Source organism: Halichoerus grypus, chromosome 13 (assembly GCF_964656455.1).
Source record: "Halichoerus grypus chromosome 13, mHalGry1.hap1.1, whole genome shotgun sequence".
NCBI lineage: Eukaryota > Metazoa > Chordata > Mammalia > Carnivora > Phocidae > Halichoerus > Halichoerus grypus.
Window position 1 is genome coordinate 47259318 of NC_135724.1, and position 21672 is coordinate 47280989.

Sequence of the window (21672 nt, forward strand, 5' to 3'; positions counted from 1 at the left end):
GGGGGGGGGGGGGGGGAGGATGACTCAAGAGTAGAGAATCACACCAGTATGACCGGCCTGCTGCATCCCAGACAAACATTTCCAGTCCACAGCTCCAAAATTGTTCTAGGGCCTACCACATGCAAGGCACAAACACATAGTTGAGGGACGGAAGAAAAGATGGCAGCCTTGGGGGATGTCAAAGATCCGGGTTCCCATCTGGGCCAACACTGGTCTGTGAAACCACCTACCTACACACAGGGTGGCTGTGCAGATTCAACGAAATATAGGTCAAATATCCAGCCCTGGGCACAGAAATGGTGCCTGGGCCTGGGCACAGAAATTTTCCTCTGTCGTTATTTCAAAGCCTGCAAGTCCGAGCAATGACTGCGATTGGTTTTACAGGTGTCCAGATGGAAATGACACACAAGAAAGCGTTTCACGGTTTCAGATCGAGAAATTCTGATTTTTATATATTCGTAACAAACCCAATATAGGATATCTCAAGTTCATTATAAAGGCAGATTTCAGGTTAACTACGGCAATGCCTTCCAAACTTTCATTTGTGTATGAATCACCTGGGGATCTTGTTAAAATGCGGATTTGCATTCAATCTGGAGTGGGACCGGAGAGTGTTCATTTCTAAGAACTCTGGTAAAGCTCAAGTTCCCAGAGCCCACAGTTTTGAGCAGCAAGGTTCTATGGAATTCCTTAAATAGTAAGAGACACATCCAAGGAAGGTATAATTTGATTTAAAAAGGACATCCCAAGAGAACACCCATGAAGTAGTATATGGAACCACTCTGGCTAGTGGGGTTTCTTAAAGAGAGGCACACCAGGGAAAGCCAATGGCGTTCTCGTAAATTGCCCCTGGGCCCTATTGAAATGAGTTTGTACTCTACATCACACGGATTACGCAGGTAAAAGTACTCGTTAGTGGTCATAAAAGCAGCACGCTTCTGACAAAATTCTTGAAAGCAGTGTGGTGTCAGAAACAAAGCATCCAAGAATATTTCAAGTTCACGACCGCTCCAACAGCTGTGGCCAAGCTAGGCTCTTCAAGGCCTTTCTTAAATCCCTTTTTACCCATTTACCTCCTCTCTGTACATTAAATTTCATGCTGTTTCTGTTGACAGCTATAATAAAAAAAAAAATGCCTCTATCAAGTTGCCAGATACGGATAATCACTAAGTAGTAAGACGAATGTGACTGTCAGGAAGCATCTTCTATTGACTGACTCATCCTAACGTGCGTGCTGGGGGGTGGGGAGCCATAAAACATCCAAGGGGTTCATATTTACGGGACTGGAGATTAAATTGTGGCTATTCTTTGGATCAGAAATACTAACACAGGGGCGCCTGGCTGGCTCAGTTGGTGGACCATGCAACTCTTGATCTCGGGGTTCTAAGTTCCAGCACCGTGTTGGGTGTAGAGAGGACTTAAAAATAAAATCTTAAAAGAAAAGAAAGAAAGAGATAATAACACAGAAGATTTTTCCATATCTCCTGCAATGAGATTCTTGGAGAAAAAGTGTGGGGTAATCTGACCCCCAGCTGCTTTTAGCACAGGAACACATCTGTCTACCGTGAGACACAGGCCAGCCTTGCACACTGGCTTAGAACAACATGTACGTGTATTACAATTCCTGTCATGACCCTCTGGCCTGGCTGGGCTAACGCTCAAACTATAGTGTCATTATGAGCCAGTGTGTGATGTCAAGCGGTAACAGCGAGCTGCCCAGAAACTGCTGAGCGTGCACCAATCGCCCAGAAAGGAAGGGATTCCCCTCCTGTGCACTTGCCCGCTGATGGGGAGATGCGTGCTCAGACAAGAAATGCCAGGGCCAGGCGGTCACCTGTGCCCAGCATCGCTAATTCATCCATGCAATCACGAGACTGCCTCCCTGTTCCACACCCCTCCCTGCAGCCCATGCGCAATCAACACCGTGAGGCTACACACCTAGGCAGGGTCATGATTTCACCCTTTGGGGAAGAAGGAGCAAATTTCTGGATGAGCCTGGCTTGTTTTTCCCCATCTGTCCGTTGGGGGAGGAAGTGAAGTTTTCCAATAGCCCACCTTCTTACTTAGGCCAGAAAAAAAATGCCTGAGCTTTCAAAAGAGCAGTACAAGAGAGAGGCTGTAACAGAAAGTGTTCTCCTCTCTCATCTTGAGGCCTGCAAAATGTTTCCATTTCAAAAGGGGAAATCGGGGCCCCCAGAGGTTAAAATAACTGAGCCAACGTGGAGCCCCTGCTATAACTTCGTAGGGGACCTCATTAGCTAACAAGGGAGGATACTCCCTCCCAGGAAACAGGCCTCCATTTCTCCACGGCTCCCCAGGCAGGTTCTTCTCCAAACTCTGGTCCCACTGCCGACACAGTCCTAATTCCCAACTGTCCTCTGAACATATGTTGACAAACTCCAGCTTTTTCCTTCACAATAAGCAAGTTTCCAACATTTCAGATTTTTGCTAAGATGCCTAAAACCTGCAGATGACTTAAGCTGGCAAATACAAGCTTGTAACTAACTCTAGCAAATTCATCTTGGAGAAAAAAAATCCTCAAGCCCTATTTCCTCCCTGTCCCCAAACTCCAAGACCCGGTGCAAGGAAATGTAAGGATTTTCCATTTCTTAGGAAAGCAAAAGGAAAACGCCAAGTTTTCCTGGGACACGGGACTACTTTGAGTGCAGGCAATAACTCCCCTCAGGAGGGATTCACCGCGCGTCTTCAAGAAGCTCAAGCTCACACGCGCCACTCAGCCACCAGCCGGACCCACCGCTGGACTTCGCGCCCCGCCAAGTCTTGCCTGGCGTGGGGAGAGCGCGCCTCTGGGTCTGGACGGGGTTTCTAGAAGTTCGTGATGTCCTCCTTGCAATGGGAGGTTTGGGTGCGGCTTTTTAATGGGCTCCCGCAACTCCCAACTCCGGACTCACAGCATGAGCGTGATGCTTCTGCTCTGCGAGTGCCGGGCTCACGCGCGCACCTGAGAACACACACTCCCTGGGGACTCTCCCTCTTTCGCGTGCCCTCGTGCTTTGGGATTTGGGCCAGAAGCCCAGGGATCCGGCAAGGCGCCGGAAGGTGGGAGCGACCCGTGTCCCGCAGCCAAGAGCCGGCCTGGAGGGACGTGGGGATTAGGCGCGCGTCGCGTCCTGCATACTCACCGGGACCTCTGCAACTGTTCCAAGGCGCTGGTGCTGGCCCCCTGGCCCGGCGGCTCCAGGGAGCAGTAGTTCTGCGAAGTCTGCCTGGAGAAGGCGATGGGCAGGATTCCCTGAGTGAACGAGTTGAGGCGACCGCGACTGCCGCTCCCACTCGCGGGGGTCCCGGAGCCCAGAAAGGCGGCCGCCGGCACCTGCACGCTGTAAAAGGCATCGTCCTCCTCCAACTCCTCCTGCCCGGCGTTCCCGGGCCGGTCGGGCAGCTGCGGCGGAGCGCAGGAGGCGAGAGGCGCCGGCCGGGGCGGCTGTAACTGTTCCCCCGACGCCCGGCCCGCGCCCAGGGGGCTCACGAAGCCCCGGGCCGCCCCGGGCCCGAGCCCCGCAGCGTGGCCGCCGGGAGCCAGGGGTTGCAGCGGCGAGGGCTGCGGGAGGCAGGGGCCCCATCCAGCTGCTACCGCCGCCGCCGTGCCCGCGGCGGCGAGCGCGTTGCAGCCGCCCCGCTCGGCGGCGGCGAGCAGGCTGAGCCGAGTCCTCGCGCCGCAGACGCTGCCGGCGCCCGGCTTGGCCGCGCCGCTCTCCTCGCCGCCGCCGCCCCACTCCTCGTCCTGCAGCGGCGGCCGTCCGTCCAGCGAGATGTTGGTGAGGAAGGAGAGGGCAGCCTGGCGGCGCCGTGGGTCCATGCGCGGTTTCCGGGGGGGCTCGGGCGGCGGCGGCCGGGCCGGCGCGGCGGCCGCGGGCTGGGGCTGCTGCGGCGGCGGCGGCTGCGATCCGCGGGTGCCCGCGGCGTCGGTGCCGGCGCGGCTGCTGCTCCTGCAGGCGGCCGTGCCGGCGGTGGCGGCCGTGGTGGCGGCAGTCGCCGCCATTGTGTCCGTCTGCGGCGATATTTCCGCGATGCCCGGAGAAGCGAGCGGCGCCCGAGTGCTAAGCGGCGAGCGCGAGCGCCGGTGACCCGGGCTGGGCAGGGCGCGGGGCGCGGGCGGCGTGCGCGGCGGCCCGGCCCCCCCGCGGGCGGGCCATGCTCGCCCCTCGGTGCTGCGGCTGGGGACGCCGCCGCCCCGGCCCACGCGCGCGGCTAGCTGGCTCGCTGGCCGGCCGGCGGCCGATCGCCTGGTCCTGGGCCCTCCCCGCCCCTGCGGTCTCCTGCCGCCCGGCCCGGGAGTCCGTATTTATAGGTGCGCGCGCCCTGCGCTCGCGCTCCGAAGCGCTCTTTGCAATAACACAGTATCACGTGTGGGGAATGAAACCTGGGAGGAAAACAAAGCCGCAGGCGGCGGCCGCGGAGGCAGGCGGCGGGAGGTGAGGGGCCGGAGGAGGAGGAAGAGGAGGAGGAAGGGAAAGCCGAGCGGGTGGCGGGGCGGGGGATCTGCCGGCGGTCCAGGTAGCCCGAGCTTCCTGCGGGGAGTTGGTCAGGCTCCCAGGGCGCGCGGGAGCCAGCTAAGGGAGGCGAGCACGTTTCGCCGCCGCGCCCGCACTGGGAATTGGGGGTGCGAGCTGAACCCCGGAGTCGCGGTTTGAGGATGTGGTCCCGGGAGAGTTGTGGGTCTGCAGGATAGTTACTCGGAGGGACGCTGAGATTTGGCCTATGAGCTTGTTAACTGAACCCCGCGCAGCCGTTGGGCCCTGAGAAATAGGTCCTTATTTATAGTTACACGGGCAGGTCCACAACCCCTTACGTGGATAGTCCCACCTTAAAGCTGTCGCTTAACCACTAAGTTTGTGTCTCATTCATTCGCAGGCCGAGGTGCAGCCCCTGAGATAAATGTACACCCTCGGTGCATAAGAGCCCAGGCTCATTTGAACATCTTCTGTATGGGCCGACTAATTTACACATCCCCATTTGATGGCGCTGTCACTTTTCATCTCTCTCTTAGCAAAGGCCAACGTCAATTTTTACTCTGTGAAGACCGAAATAAGCTATGATGGCCTCACACCCTTTTCCCCTTGTCACCCTGCACATTTCGTGGATTATGATCTCTTTTTATCCCGTATAAACTGGGAACAATTGGATGGTTACTTTCTGTCATTTATTTCATAAACATCCGTTTGGCACCTACCATGTCTTCTCTTAAGATGGGTACCTGCCCAAGGATTCGATGACTGTTCCAGAGCAGCAACTCTGGACCTGGGAGGAGTCATGGAATGCTGTAGGTCGGGGCCCTAGCCCCAACAAATGCCTGTGTTGGCTGAGGGGGGTGGGAGGCCAGGGGGCCCCAGGAGCCATCTGAAAAAATGTGTACCGGTTTCCCTGTGCAGTTTGGGTGACTTAACCAAATGTAGTAAGGAACAATTGTCACACTTTATTAAGCTCTGCGACAGCTAAGACACCTCTCTACACTTTTCTGAAGGAGAAGCAGTGTGTTTAAGATCAAGGGATTAATTTAATTAAAGGTTTAAATTTAGCCCTGGAACTAATGGGTAACTCTACATTGAAATTCCACTCCACTTCAAGTTCAGGAAAGTAAATTGAGTAATGTGGAGCAAATACACCAGAGATGTGCAGCCAACCTGGAGTGTATGAGATATGGGTGAGTTTCAGGTTACATTTGCTTAGGACAAACATGGCACATGGCCCTTTGCATGAACAACTGTTCATATTTTATGCCATTTTTAGGCCTTTTGAAAAAGTAGAGAATGGGATCTGTTTATAGCAGCCTTACAGCGGCTAAGTCAAAGCTTGGTGACCAGCTCTGTGAAATTTCATTAGGAGTTTAATTATTTTGTTTAACTACCTACCTTGAAACTTCCAAGTGGCTTTATTACAATTAACTTAATTTGCATGACCACTGGCCTGGTTGTGCCTGCAGGCAGTGTTAAATGAAAGACACCAACTCTGTTCATGGTAACGATTTTTTATTATAAAAATGACTAATGGTAATTGCACAACATTTAGAGAATAAGGTAAGTAAAGAGAAGTTTTAATAAAAAAGCATCACTAACAATCTCATCTGCTATGCAGATAACTGTTAAACTTTTTATTTCTATCCTGTATTTTTAAACAAGTGAAAGTACGCTGTTCATGTCTCGTGATTTTTGTTTGTTGTGTTGCGATCATCTTATCATTTAGAATATTCTTTTATAGGATCATTTTAATGGCTGCATAGTGTTCAAGTCAGTGGAGAGATTATAATTATTAAACCTATACCCTATATTGAACATTTAGGTTGTTTCAACTTTTGCTGTTATAAAGAGAGTGGTGATGACTTCCTTTGTTTTTCTAAATCTTGCTACCGTCCAGTATCTTCTTAGTTAGACAGATGCTGGGGCAAATGCAGTATCATGTTTTTAAGGTTTCCCATCCAAATAGGTTGGTGCAGTTTGTTCCTTTATACTCTTGCCAGCAATGTCCATTTTTTCATCAATCTTCATTTCTTTGTCCATCTGATATAACTCTTTGTCTATGTTAGGTGGCAAACATGCAGACTAATTTCAAATATTTATTAAAGCATCAACCAAGAATCAGTATCTTATTTAACCTCCACACTGTTCCTGTGATCGATTCTCTTATAGGGATCATGAGAGGTATGGTTTATTGTTCACCTACTGTGTGTTGGCCACAGAATATTTCTATTTCCAATCCTTTGCACCCTGCAAGGAGGGGCGGTGGTGTGTTATTATCAGTATTTTACAGACAAGGCTCAGAAAAATTAAATTATTTGCCCAATGACATCTAGCTCGTTAACTGGGCCAGTACACAAACCTGTCATAGTCTAAGACCCATACGTGGTCCTGCGCCCTCTGCTGGTGAGGACGTTTTATGCGGCGGTCCATCTCCAGATTTAATCTTGTATTTGTACTTAGAGTCAACTCATCCTGGAAATAGTACAAACTTGGAAGGAAGAGTTTCAAGAGCAAATCTCTTCACCTCTCCAAGCCAATTTCCTCCGCAGGTTATTCTGAGGTACAAATGAGACTGTCTGAGAAGCATTTTATAAACCTTAAAGTACCTTAAAAAATGTCAGTTGTTATTTATATCAGCCCAATCTACCTACTCCCTGAATTATTCCAAATTCACTTATTTTTCACCTATGGAATCACTAATTAAATATCACTGAGGAACTTCTACGTACATAGCACCACCTTGCTACAAAAATAAAAAAGAAGTGTGGCTCTTTGCCCTTGTGCCCTCTATAGTGAAAATAGTGGGAAGCAAAGACAAAGCTCAAGACACGTTTAAATCAAAATGCGAGGCAGACTCTGATCAACTGATCAAATGAGCAATCAGACTGGAACTGTGAATGTTATCAAAAGGACCTTTATATGTGAGGTGAAGTCTGTGGGGGAGGCCTCAGCCAAGAGCCAGAATTTCTACTGACCTGGGTGCTTAAGAGGGAAGGGGGAGGACACTTCAGGAAGAGGATGTTCTGCATACAAATTCCTCATGGATTGCAGGCCTAGAAAGAATTTGAAATGTAATTCTTGGTCTGCAGAGGTTTTTGTGTTTTGGGGGGTCTTTCCCCCATTTACTTTAATATTGCCCCTTACAAGTACCCATTCTAAAAACTTTTTTTTTTAAGATTTTACTTATTTATTGGACAGAGAGAGATAGAGAGCCAGAACACAAGCAGGGGGAGTGGGAGAGGGAGAAACAGGCTTCCTGCAGAGCAGGGAGCCGGACGTGGGGCTCAATTCCAGGACCCTGGGATCATGACCTGAGCTGAAGGCAGACGCTTAAGGACTGAGCCCCCCAGGTGCCCCATTCTAAAAATTTTTTTTGCATGCATCAATAGTTTTGATTGACACGTACAGGAGTCAGTTAAAGAAAGAAAAAGAACCTACAGGTAATCACTGACCCTTTAAAAAAAGTAATTCTGCAGAACTTCTTGTCTGAAAATTAGCTTAGAGATGACAGCAGAGGTTATTTCAGCCTTTGCCCTTAGCATCACCCACCTCAGACACCCCCCTCTTCCTACACAGGAGACGCACAGGGGAGATGTGTTCCTGCTCCTCGGTTGCCATAGTGCGATCCTCCAAGTCTCCTCGTCCTGCCTGAGGTCCTGCCCTTCCCTCAGTGCTTGGTACCTGCAGCCCAACACCTAGGCCCACATAGGAACACTTTGCCTCCAGACCCCTCACACTATGTGGAGGAAAGAGAGAGAATGATATTTTATGACAGTCCCTGCCTAGGATGAGGTAGGGCCTCCAGGCTCTTAAAACTTGTATGAGAAGCTGAGAGACACAGGTGATGGGGCTGGTCCGTGGAGTGTATGAACAATCACGTAAGCCTGTGTTACTAATTTATTAAGGACAATAGTTTAAGCCAAGAATGGATTTAGATACCTCATTAATCTGGGAAGATGTGTTTCAGTAAAACCGTTCCTCATCTCCGCAGTGTTTTTAGAGTAGATATCCAAAGACAACAGTGCAAATGCTTTTACTCTTCAAATTCCTCCGATCCGTCGGAAATCTCCGTTGGATGCAGCCCAGCCAACTGTGAGGGAGAAGGCATAGACATCTAGGGTGAAGTGGCCTGTCCCACAAGCCCACCATGAGAAGGGCACAGCCAAAGGACACAGGCTTGAGTTTGTAGATCCCAACTCTCTCACTAACCCCGTGACCCCTGGGCCTCAGCTCCTCCATCTCAAGGCTGAAGCAAGTCCTATCTACCTTGCATGGTTATTGTGCAGATTAGAACCAGGGCATGTGTAAAACATCTCCCAAGTGTCCAGCATATAGTGGGTGATCATGAGTGGTGGCTGTTGTCATTATACAAGGAACACCTGAGAAGCACACTGTTGAGCAAGTGGGTAGAGGACATGGTAGAAACCTGGAGTCAGACTGCGTTAGGAAAATACATTGCAGGTGCTTCCATGAGATGTCCTCAGTCTTCCAGAAGGGCATTGTTCATGCCCATAATGCCACCCATCATCCCACTGCAGAATTTTTTTTTTTTTTAAAGATTTTATTTATTTATTTGACAGAGAGAGACACAGCGAGAGAGGGAATACAAGCATGGGGAGTGGGAGACAGAGAAGCAGGCTTCCCGCTGAGCAGGGAGCCTGATGCAGGGTTCGATCCCAGGACCCTGAGATCATGACCTGAGCCGAAGGAAGACGCTTAACAACTGAGCCGCCCAGGCATTCCCCACTGCGGAATTTTGATGGTATTAGTATTTTAAAGAAAAATCAATGAATTTTCTTTGTTGTATTACCTTTATACTTAAATCATAGCAAACTTTTAGTTTTGTTTTCTTTGAAGTTAAGCCATTTTTTAAAAATTATACTGGTATGCACGCATAGCCAGCTCACAAACAAAGAAGAAAGCACTTGTCACGTAATCATAGGGGCTAACCATGCAACAGACATACGGCCCGCATGCACAGGCCCCCCAGAAGGCACCTCTAAACCCTGAACACACAGGCTGGCCTACAGGGCTCTATGTCTCGCAGCATAATAGCATTATTTTATAGTGTTTGCCTTTGTTCAGGTCATTGTCACATCAGAGTGGGATGGATGTGGCCCCATTCTGGGGGAAACAGCACCACTTTGCCTGCCATGGGAAGTGGCAGTGATCAGTCAGCTGAACTGATTGGTGATCCATAGTAACCTTGACTCTTAAGTGGGCAAATGATATGAAAAGACAGCTCACAGAAGGTGAAATGCAAATGCCTGGCAATCACTCGTAGGAGGGACTATTAATGGGGCGCCTGGGTGGCTCAGTCGGTTAATCGTCTAACTCGGTTTCGGCTCAGGTCATGATCTCAGTGTCATCAGCCTGCGCTCAGCTGGGAGTCTGCTGGAGATTATCTCCCTCTCCCTCTTCCTCCTCCTCTGCTCCTCCCCCCTGCATGTGCTCTCTCTCTCTCTGTCTCTCAAATAAATTAATAAAATCTTTCAAAAAGAAAGAAGGGCGATTAAGAGTGATGGACACTCATAGTGCTGGTGGTGTCAACTGGAACAACCTTTCCAGAAAGTCTGGCAGCAATATGTATGAAGAGCTTTAAAAAGTTCATGACTGAGAGCATGAGCTTGGGGTCATACTGGCTAGGTTAAATTTTGGCCCCACTATCATGGCTTTGAGCATATAGAGCATGTAACTGATGTGCTTCAGTGTTGTCATCTGTGAAATGGGAATAATATCTACTTTATAGTATTGTTACAAAGATTTGGTGCATTAACAGTGCAGTAAATGCTGGGGTTGCCCGGGTGGCTCAGTCGGTTAAGCATCTGCCTTCAGCTCAGGTCATGATCCCAGAGTCCTGGGATCGAGCCCAGCACTCCCCCGCTCAGTGGGGATTTTGCTTCTTCCTCTGCCCCTCACCCCAATCATGTTCTCTCTCTCTAATAAATAAATAAAATCTTTATTTATTTTTTTAAAAGATTTTATTTATTTGAGAAAGAGACAGAGAGCATGAGCAGGGGAGAGGGTTAGAGGGAGAGGGAGAACCAGACTCCCTGCCAAGCAGGGAGCCCAACGTGGGGCTCGATCCTGGGACTCCCAGATCATGACCTGAGCTGAAGGCAGATGCTTAACTGACTGAGCCATCCAGGCGCCCCTAAAATCATAAAAAAAAAAAACAGTGCAGTAAATGCTTGGCACATGGTAAGCACTCCAAAAACGTAGTTGTTGTTTTTTGTTTTCTTTCTTTCTTTCTTTCTTTCTTTTTTTAAGTAGGCTCCATACCCAATGTGGGGCTTGAACTTAGGACCCTGAGGTGAAGAGTTGCATGCTATATCAACTAAGCTAGCCAGGTGCCCCAGAAATGTAGTTATTTTAATAATCCTAAGAAGTTATTGAGAAACAAGGTAAAAAATTTATGCACAAAAATATTCATTGCAGGGGCGCCTGGGTGGCTCAGTTGTTAAGCGTCTGCCTTCGGCTCAGGTCATGATCTCAGGGTCCTGGGATCGAGCCCCACATTGGGCTCCCTGCTCGGCGGGAGGCCTGCTTCTCCCTCTCCCACTCCCCCTGCTTGTGTTCCCTCTCTCACTGTGTCTCTCTCTGTCAAATAAACAAAATCTTAAAAAAAAAAAAATTCATTGCAGCATTATTTTAAATAAAGAACACTTGAAAAAAGTAGCCCTAAATGTGAACATTGGAAATACTAAGTAAATTATGGTTTACTCAAACAATGTTGTGCTTCTGTTTCTGAAAAAATTACCTTTATTGAACTTTCTTAATGACATGAAAAATGTTTTTTGAAACAATGCTAACCAAATAAAGCAGAATAGAAACCAGATAGATTACAGTATCTCAACTTTGTAAACAACAAATGGAATTGTTGTTTTAAATACTAATATGTGTCTAAAGGCTACACTGTGACCAGAAGTTAAATCACTGGCTCGCAGGATTATGGTGATTTTTATTTGCTTATCTAAGTACAAATAAGCAGGTGGTCATTATAGGAACTGCTTCTCAACTAACAATTTTTATTTTTATTTTTTTAAGATTTTATTTGTCAGAGAGAGCGCACAAGCAGGGGGAGTGGCAGGCAGAGGGAGAAGCAGATTCCCTACTGAGCAAGGAGCCCGATGCGGGGGCTCGATCCCAGGACCCTGTTCATGACCTGAGCCAAAGGCAGACGCTTAACTGACTGAGCCACCCAGGTGTCCCTCAACTAACAATTTTTAAAAAATATTTTTCAATGCATGGAAACAAGTTCTGGAATAATATGTGCCCAAACAAATGGTGGAATTATTAGGGACTTTTTTCAGTTTCTTTAGGGATATTAGGTGGCATCTAGCTTTCTCTGCCATTGTTGGGTAGGAAGTGGTTGAGGGAAATGCCTTTCCGGGAAGGGGCTGAGTATGAATGAAGGATAAGAAAGGAAAGGACTTTTTGGAAGTGACTGGCAATGAGGAGACCTGCCAGAACAGCTACATTAAAAGATTTGTAGCAGTGAATAATGGGACATAAGGTTGAAAAACAGCATATAGGGCCAGATCATGAAACCCCTGAATCTAAAATAAGGAATTTGAGGAGTGCCTGGCTGGCTCAGAGGGTAGAGCCTGTGACTCTTAATTTCAGGGTTGTGAGTTCGAGCCCCATGTTGGGTAGAGAGATTACTTAAAATAAGGGATTTGAACCTATAGGTAATAGAGAGCCATAGATGATTTTGAACAAGAAGTAGCATGTGTGAAGAGCCAAACTGATGGAGGATTAATTTGGTGAATGTGCATTTGGGGTTGCACAGAGAGCCTCAAGGAGTGGAGAGGGTTTTTTATTCATTCTTCCATTTATATGTTTATCGGTTCAGCATGCATTGAGCTCCTGCTCTATCATGCTCCCTGCTAGGCCCTCAGAGTAAGGCCAGATCCCAGGCCTCAGGGAGTTAACAACCTGCTGAGAAAATTGGGGAAAGCAGGGCAAAGGGAACAAGGGTGGGCTCCTTTTTATGTGCAAGCCCCGAAATAGCCATTTCTACATATTAGTTTATTGAATTCTCACCACAGCCCTGTTATTTATCCTGTCTGATGGATCAAGATCTAGGCTCAGAAAAGCTAAGCATGGTGACGTGCCTCTGGTCACACGGCTGATCCCTGGTTAGCTCCTTCTGTAACATCTTAGGGTGGAGGTCTGCGTCAGTGGGGAACGGCTGAATCCTAGAGGTCAAAGAGGCCCCACAGAGAAAGTGATATTTGAACTTGGACTCTAGTGTACATGTGAGAAGGGACATTTCGGGTCATGCAAAGGCACGGGGGCAATAACGTTAGGACTCTATTACAACAAGCAGTAAAACTTGGAATTGGCAGAGAGAATGGAAAAGTAGGGTCAAGTGCGAGAGACATTAAGGAGAAACTGGCTTCCAGATTTCCAACAGCAGGGGGGGTGGGGGGTGGGGCAGGGGGCACAGCTGTAATTCCTGAAAGAACCAAGAGTACCCTAGGGAGAAGAGAACATGTGAGAGGGGGAAATGCGAGCTAAATATTGGCCTGAGTTCTTGTCCTACACCATCACACAGTGACCTCATGGAAAGGTTAAGATCTTATGTTTCTAAATCACAACTTTGTCTTTATCACATTGAAAGAGTAGGCTTTGAGTTTGTCCTGGCATGGTCTTTAATGTGGTTACAGATGGGCTCACAGGGTGCATGGCTGAGGACGCTGGCCACTGGCCACAATCGCGCACTCCATTTGCCCTTTGAGACACAATTCAAAGCCCAAACAGCATTCTGGCTCCTGTTTATGATACATCCAAGTGAACGCTTAGGAAACAAACCCTTCCAGAAACAGACCCCATTCAGCCATTTCCTAGGATCCCTTTGATTGCAGGTGACAGAAACCCTGTCCAAGTGTCAAAGTGGCTGATGGAGAATTTGTTCTAAAGCTATAGGAAAGTCTGGAGGAACACCAAAAAAGGGAAGCAGCTAATACCCAGCCGGACACTCAGAGAACCGTGAACATGAATGCCCGGGGACTCGCCCTTTCTTGCCCCCTAACCTTGTCTAGTGCCTGATTCAGACTCATCTCCCTCTACAGATTAGGTTCCTCTGCCTTTCTCCATGGGCAAGAAATGTGGCCCCTCACAGATTCCCACCTTTATAACTTACAGAGTCTGGCCTCTCTAGGTTTCCATTTCAAATTTACAGAGAAAGACTGATTGGCAAAGCCTATGTGGAGCAGGCCCCCGCCCGGTCAACTTGGCTAACAGATGTTGGCTGCTGAAGGCGGATGGATGGTGTGTTGGGGGAGCAGCCAATTTCCAGAAGGGAAGTGCGGGGCAGATAAAACAATAGGGGCCTAACCTATTGGGGTACTTTATTAATTTCTCTAGGCTTAATTTTCTTGCTTGGAAAATGTAAATACACTATCTACCTTGGAGGTTCTTAGTGAAGATCGAGGAGGATAAAAAGACATCGGTGATACTCAGACTTCCCACCAAGTGCTCCTATAGGCAGAAGAGAGAGCTCCTAAAGACTCCTAACAGCCTGAGGGGTCTGTTGGTGAAGCTTAAAGCAGGACATTTCTCTGAGGGCCTCTTTTTAGCTTAAAAATGCATGAGCCATGGGAATTTGGCATATGATAACACTGGCATCTCAAATCAGTAAAGAAAAGATAAATTATTTAAGCAGTGATGTTGGGACAACTGGGTTGCTAGTTAGGAAGAAAAAAAAAAAGATCCCTTACAGTTTATACCAAATTCAATTCTCAACAGAAGAAATATTTAATTGCAAAAAAATGAAACCATGAAAGTACTTAGGAAAAGTGCTAAAAACTCAGAACATGCACCCATGGTTTATTCAGTTCCGCGCTGCAGCTCCAGCACCTAAAGCAATGCTTGGCATGGTCAGACCTTAGGACATCTTTGGAGGCATGAATTAATGAGAAAATATTTTTTAATCACCTCAGGTAGGGGAGAAGCCTCTTTAAGAAGGGGAAAAAACCCAGAAGCTATGAAAGCAAAGGTCAATTCAGCTACAAAAAACCCAAAACAAAACAAAAAAAATTACAAATGACTATATGGTGGGGGTGGGACCAAACTAAATCAAAAGACAAACATACTGAAGGGAAATATTTGTAATTCAAATCACAAAAGGTACCTTTCCTAAATATTTAAAGAAATCCTAAATATTGATAAGAAAAAAGCCAACAATCCAATAGAAAAATGGGCAAGTGGTATGAAAAAAACAGTTCCCAGAATAAGAAATACCAATGGATCTCAAACATTAAAAAAAAAAGGGGGGGGGGGTGGTACCTGGTTGGCTCAGATGGTGGAGTATGTGACTCTTGATCTCAGGGTCATGAGTCCCACATTGGGCAATGTGGGCAAAAAAGATACTCAAACTTACATGATTTAAGAAAAGCAAATACAAATTCTAATGAGATACAATTTTTATATATCAAATTGGCCAAGGTCAGAAAGTTTGAGAACACATTACTGTCTATTGTATGTGGGCTAAGGGATGAGGAAACAGATACTCTGATAGAGGGTAGATTGGAAAAGCTCTGGACCTTACAGCATGCCCTATGATCCACTTCTAGGAATTTTTCCTACAGATATACTAACACATGTACAAATGAAGACTATTCAGGGTCATATTTGTTGTAGTGTTGTTTATACAAGGAAACTATTAGAAACAACCATCATAGGGCTGGTTAACAAATTCTGGCCCACCCATACAATGAGATACTGTGCAGCTGTTAAAATAATGACATAATTCTTTATGAACATGTTATGAAAAGGTCTCCAACATGTAGTGTTATCTGAAAAAAAAAAAAAGCAAGCTGCAGAGTAGTGTGTTTTTTATGCTAGCATTTGTACTAAACAAAACAAAACAACAACCATATACATAGGTACTTACTTGTACTACGTATAGATTACCTCCTGGAAGCTTCCCAGGAACCTAGGAATATTGCTTGCCTCCTGGGAGTAAAGCCGGGTGGTTGGAGAACAGAGGGCCACATTTTCATTCTAAACTCTTTTTTATACTTTTCAAATTTTGTCTCATGCATGTATTACCTCTTCAAATAATAAACTAAATTAAGAAAAATGTGTTAATTTAGCACTCTGCTTCACAATATCTCCACGATTGATGTAATGTAAAAATGCCTTATATTACTTACCTTATACTAATTAACTTTCCCTCAAATCTTTGAGTGAAATTAACATTCTGGAAAGATGACGCACATTTATCCTGGGACTCTGTCTCTTGGGCACACCAGCAAGTATCCCCTTTCTGAAGAGAAGAGAACTTTGCAGAGTGTTTGGCACATCAAGTAGCTGCCCTACAAATACGAGTTCCTGTCTCTGTGGGAACCGAACTGTTCCTGGGAGGGGAGCCCTGGAGGGAACCCCTGCTCCACTGGCAAGAACAGAAGGCTGATGAGTGTCTTATGCCGTAAGCAGGGCCTTGGGAGACATTATCCAGTGAAATCCAAGGTTATACAAGGGCCCACATTCTTTAGCCTCGCCCAGGGCCTGGCACATAGTAAACACTCAAGAAAATATGTTTTTGTAATGAATGAACATACCAAGAGTTAAGGGATTTCGCCTGAGGGAGTGACAGATGCTGTTTGCTGTTCAGAGGCACCCAGAGGACAAGGGGGAGAAGAAAGCAGGCATTTCAGGCAGAGAGAACAGCTTACCTTTGGGATGAGAGTGGAAGGGGAGGAGGCCAGCTGGGAAGGCCAGGGGTGCTGAGTACAGGGCTCCCACTTGCTGGGAGCAGCAATCCAATATGGTTAGATACCTCAGGGGCGTTATCTGTGATAGCGGTTACCTGACAAAGTTATTTTATAAAGTTCCAGGAGCTGACAGACAGGAAAGAAGCTTCTAGGTTCACATTCACTTGAACCTAGACGAGGCTTTGGGAAGGGAGAAGCTGAAGGGTAGGATGGAGCCCCTAACCCCGGGGGGAAACTGACATTGAGTGGTGGGTGGAGCCATGGTCTCAGCCTATCGCTGCCTTACAATTCCCCGTCATTATGGCCAAGTGAGAGCCACGTGTAATCAATGGTTGTAATCCCTTATCCAGAATCCAAAAAGCTTTGGAAATCCAAAGTTGTTTTTTTTTTAATGTTGTCAGCAAAATCTGCCCTGAGCTCATCTGAAGTTACACATAGACTTTATTCATCCCACGCTGTCTATTTATGTTTTACTGTAGAAATATTAGTGTGCTTGATTATAGGATGCTGTTCCAGACCCCGCTGAGGGGTTATATAATATATCGTATGTGCACCACACTACTTTTCTAAGATCTGGAAAATTATGAAGCATCTGGCCCCAAGAGTTTTGGATGAGGAGTTATGGTCCAATATAATCGACCAACACACATAATGTTTAAGAATAAAAGTGAGGGGCGGCTGGGTGGCTCAGTCATTAAGCATCTGCCTTCGGCTCAGGTCATGATCCCAGGGTCCTGGGATCGAGCCCCACATCGGACTCCCTGCTCAGCGGGAAGCCTGCTTCTCCCTCTCCCATTCCCCCTGCTTGTGTTCCTGCTCTCTCTGTCTCTCTCTGTCAAATAAATAAAATCTTTAAAAAAATAAATAAAAATAAAAGTGATATAATGGCCTTGAGTGTAAAATGAAGAAGAAATAAGACTAAAAAATTTTAATAATACAAAGTATATTTCAATATGTAAATGCTAGGGCAGGACTACACTGGGAACACCTAAGAAATGAGTTGGAGGGGCGCCCGGGTAGCTCAGTCGTTGGGCGTCTGCCTCCGGCTCGGGTCATGATCCCAGGGTCCTGGGATCGAGCCCTACATCAGGCTCCCTGCTCAGCAGGAAGCCTGCTTCTCCCTCTCCCACTCCCCCTGCTTGTGTTCCCTCTCTCGCTGTGTCTCTCTCTGTCAAATAAATAAACAAAAATCTTAAAAAAAAAAAAAGAAGAAATGAGTTGGCTACTTGCCCCTAAAGGTAGATTCTCCTGAATGTGGCAATTCAAATGTAACTGATAGGGAAGCAAACCATAAGAGACTCTTAACTATAGAGAACAAACTGAGGGTTGCTGGAGGAGAGGTGGGTGGGGGATGGGCTAGATGGGCAATGGGTATTAAAGAGGGCACTTGTTGTGATGAGCACTGGGTGTTGTATGTAACTGATAAATCTCTGAATTCTATACCTGAAACAAATTTTACCATATATGTTAGCCAACTAGAATTTACATAAAAACTTTAAATAAAACAAATGTAACTGATAAAGTTGTCTATACTTTTTTTGCAACTCAAGTACTAGGAATGGCATTGCCATGATTTTCCAAAATGGTGCACAACTCTAGGTAAAGTTCCAAGTATAAAAAAACACCATCTCCCTCAATTTACTCAATAGTTGCATTCCTGGAAAATCTGGTGCATGTAAAAACCATGCAAAATTACTGTGTGTTCGTTTGTAAAACATAATTAGGTTTTAGGCTCAGATGATTATAATGGGGTTTTCACTTATAAGATACATTTTAATGAGACATTTGAAAGTGATTCAGGACGCAGAACAGTTCTTTGTTGTGGGCGACTGCCTTACACATGGCAGGGAGCCTAGCGTGTGTCCCTGGCCCCACACATTAGCTATCAGCAGTGCCCCCAAACCAGACCATAGGACAACCAGGAGTGCCCCTCCCATTTCCACAAAGCCCCTATGGTAGTGCCCCCTGGGAGGGGAACACTGCTCACCCCCACCCCCACTGGGAGCCTCCAGGTGGTAGAAGTCAGCAGGGGTTGGCAGATGAGCCCGTGGAGTCCCAAGACAGGCTCTGGTCCAGTGGGGGAATCCTGCAGCCAAGTCTGGACTGAGAAGTTTGGATTTGAAAAACCTTGTGTTCCCTAGAATCTAAGTCTTAGGGATAGAGACTGGAATTGGACACCTAAATTCCTCATCAGATGTGCCAGCATGGAGCCGTAGAGCTCCAGGTGGTGAACCTACAGGTTTTGGCCTCAAGCTCCTTTCTCCCCTGCCTGTGGCGAGGTGGTGCCTTCTGGAAGGGGCTGATGGGCCCCATGGTCCGTGGCGGATCGGTGGGGTGTTGTGTCAGGCAGCCCGTGGATTGTGTGCCCCGCTTTAAGAGTCGTTCAAAGTCTCCATGTATCTTAGTGGTTAAAAGTTAAACACAGCAGCATTATTCACAGTAGCCAAAATGTGGAGGCAACCTGAGCATCCACCCCTGGGTGAATGACGAACAAATGTGTTGTAGACGTACAATGGAATATTATTCAGCCTTAGAAAGGAAGGGAATGCTGACACCTGCTACAATGTGGATGACCCTTGAGGACAGTCTGCTAAGTGAAATAAGCCAGTCATAAAGGGACAAATACTTTATAAACCCACTACCTAGCGTAGTCAAATTCAGAGAGACAGAAATTGGAATGGTGGTTGCCAGGGGCTGCTATGGAGGAAGAGGGAATGGGGAGTTGTTTTTTTAATGGGAACAGAGGTTCAGTTCTGCAAGATGGAAAGAGTTCTGGAGACGGAGGGTGGTGATGGCCGCACAACATGAGAAGATACGGTGAAGATGGTAAATTTTATTATCTGTATTTTACCACAAATAAAATGTAGGTAATAAATTAAAGGAAATGTAGATAACAAAATTTAGAAAAAAATAAAAAGCTAAGGCTCTGATAAGAGACTGGGGATCAAGTTCTGGCTCTGCTCTTCACCAGGATGTGGTGGATCTTGGCCAAGCTAAGCTCTCTGAATCTCAGTTTCTCCGTCTGTGAAACAGGAACAATGACTGTGTTCTCCTCCCGGGAGCCCGATGGAGCTCACTAGATATGGTGCGTGTACAACACGGGGTGCAGCACCTGCCGGGCACATGGCTGGTACTCAGGAGATGTGATGATTATCATGTGTGTGGGTTTTACATAGTCACTGCTCCTGAGAGCAATCTTTTCCCCCTCAGCCCTTCCCCGCCCCCCCCCCCCCCCCCCCCCCCGGGAAGCACTTAGGGCATTCGGCTTAACAGCAAGGTGAGAAGGACACTGACAAAGAATGACTGGGGACCCGGGGGGTGCACGTGTAACCTTCCCGAATCTTCCTGCCTGTGGATCAGCATCCTCCCAGCCCACAGCCAACGGTCCTCAAGGGCACTCAGGGCAACTTTGCTGTATTTAGAGAAAGCCCTTCTTAACTGACCCCCGGAGGGACACTTCTTAAATTTAAAACCTCCACTAGTCCCATGTAGACTCAGAGGGAGAGCTGATAATTGTTGTTGACAGCAGTAAAAGTGCATTTTCTTTTATTTTGGTTAAACAATAATTTGATTGGAAAATGCTTCCTGACTGGTTGGAGGTAAAGCCAAAAGCATTTAACCCAGAAAGTCGTGAGCTACCAGGAAATGTTAGACCTAGAGGGGATTCACTGCTGGTACAAACTCTGAAATTGGTAGGAAGAAAGAAAAAGAAAAACGTAAGCAGTTTCTTTTTATGCAATGAAAAGTTTAAAAATGGAGCGCTGTGTTGCCATAGACACCATTTCTGGCTCCGGGCGGCTCTGGGCTGTCCTCCACGCCTGCATGCAGCCGCTCAGCAATTCGACATGGTTTTCGGCAGGGCAGCTGTGCCTCCCAAGTACCTATAATGAATATCTGCGGCCCCAGGCTCCTGCGGAAATCCTCAAGCCTTCACTTGTCACCGTAATTTCCTTGGGAAGTGTTTCTAATTACACATTTCTTGCTGCCTGCCCCAGGTCAAGTCTTCTTGTATACAATATAGAAATTGCAGAAAACCACAAAGCAGCCGAGGGGACATACCCACCCCCTGGAATGGTCCAAATTGCTATGTGGTTGTTTTTAACTTAGTAGTTAAGCATTGCTGGGTGTAATAGGGCGTCATTTGCATGAGCAAGAACAACATTAAAGGAACAGCACGTGCCTCATTCTTTATAACTCTGTAGAGGTTAGAACCCATTTCAGCAAGACAGCTCTATAATCATAGAACTTCCAACTCTTTAACACACGGACTGTTGATTTTAACTATTATTGCAGGGTCCTTGTGAAGAGGAACTTAACTATTTTGTGTTGTTCCCTGGGACCTGCCATTTAGGGAACTTCTGGCAGTTTCGTTTCCTGGAGGTGAAAACATCGTTACCTTTGGACTCTCTTAGTTTAGGAAATTCTCCAAGATGTAAGACAACATTCACCAAATACTTTTAACGGAAACTGAAGTCAAGTTAAATCTAAATCCAGATGCTACTGTTTGGAATTTAAATTTTCTTTGAAGTCAAGTAAAATGGAGGCTCCTTTAGCTCTTGAAGAGAGGGCACAGATGGTTTTCTAAAAGGAGGGGTTTTCTGGACTGGGGCCACCCCCTCTCCACAGGAGAGGTCTATGGCCACCACCCTCCCCACCCTACCTTGTGTTATGGAAGACTGAGCACTTGAGGATCTGGAGGTATTGACGGACCGATCATCTTGATGGGACTGAGGAGCTGTGCTCCATCGAGCCCCCAGGCAGTGCCCACTGGAGAGGGCTGGTTCTGGCCCCAGGGTGTAGCTGATGGCCAACGCAAGAACCTGTCCTGACCCCACTTCCTAAAGGAATTTCATAAGGAAGGAGTGGTTGCTGCAAAAAAATGACATTTGCTCGAGGCTTCCTTCTGCCCATTGGCTCCTCCTCCTCCCATCCTCTAAATGTTGAGTGCCCAGGGCTCAGTCCTGGACTTCTTCAGTCTACATTTGCTTCCTAAGTGATCTCATCGAATTACGAAGCCCTAAATAAATTCCCTCTGTAGCAAACTATATTTTCCAGAGTTGGCCACAACAATATTTCCATCCTACATGCTCTTCTGTAATGTGATCTTCACATGCCTTTTATCAAGAGAAGGGATCTATACCTACCACCCTCCCCATCTCACCTTGAATCGAGGCAGGCTGTGACTCTCTCGTAGCCCATAGAATGAAATGGGCTATGAAATGAAAATGAAAACTTTCAAGGCTAAGTTAGGAAAGACGATGCAGCTTCTGCCTCATTCGTTGGTCTATTCACTTTACAACCCTGAACCGCCATGTAAGTAGTCCAACCATCCCAAGGCTTTCATGCTGTAAGGAAGCTCAAGCTACATGGAGAAGCCACTGTAATATTCCGGTTGACAACCGCTGCTAGGTCCCAGTAAATAGCCTAAGTTGTCAGATTTTTAAGTAAAGATGCTTCCATGTGATTCCAGG

General features: G+C 46.9%; 1 protein-coding gene and 2 long non-coding RNA genes across 5 annotated transcripts in view; 2 read left to right on the forward strand and 1 right to left on the reverse strand.

Annotated features, from left to right (window-relative positions):
• Nucleotides 1-4149, reverse strand: part of CABLES1 (Cdk5 and Abl enzyme substrate 1) — a 110367-nt gene extending 106218 nt beyond the window's left edge. For 2 of the 3 annotated variants that reach the window (XM_078060511.1, XM_036098089.2), the window contains exon 1: nt 3144-4141. In XM_078060511.1, coding sequence (XP_077916637.1) covers nt 3144-4003 — 860 coding nt within the window. In that variant the 5' untranslated portion in view covers nt 4004-4141. Of the gene's footprint in view, nt 1-3143 lie in introns of all 3 variants that reach the window. The other variant, XR_013443358.1, reaches the window with a different exon arrangement.
• Nucleotides 3668-21672, forward strand: part of LOC118539489 (uncharacterized) — a 79688-nt gene continuing 61683 nt past the window's right edge. Inside the window, exon 1 of the long non-coding RNA XR_013443359.1 lies at nt 3668-3779. This is a non-coding gene — a long non-coding RNA (uncharacterized LOC118539489). The remainder of the gene's footprint in view (nt 3780-21672) is intronic.
• On the forward strand, nt 4260-5193 carry LOC118539490 (uncharacterized). The gene is made up of 2 exons (XR_004919195.2): nt 4260-4312; nt 4876-5193. It is a non-coding gene; the product is annotated as an uncharacterized LOC118539490 (long non-coding RNA).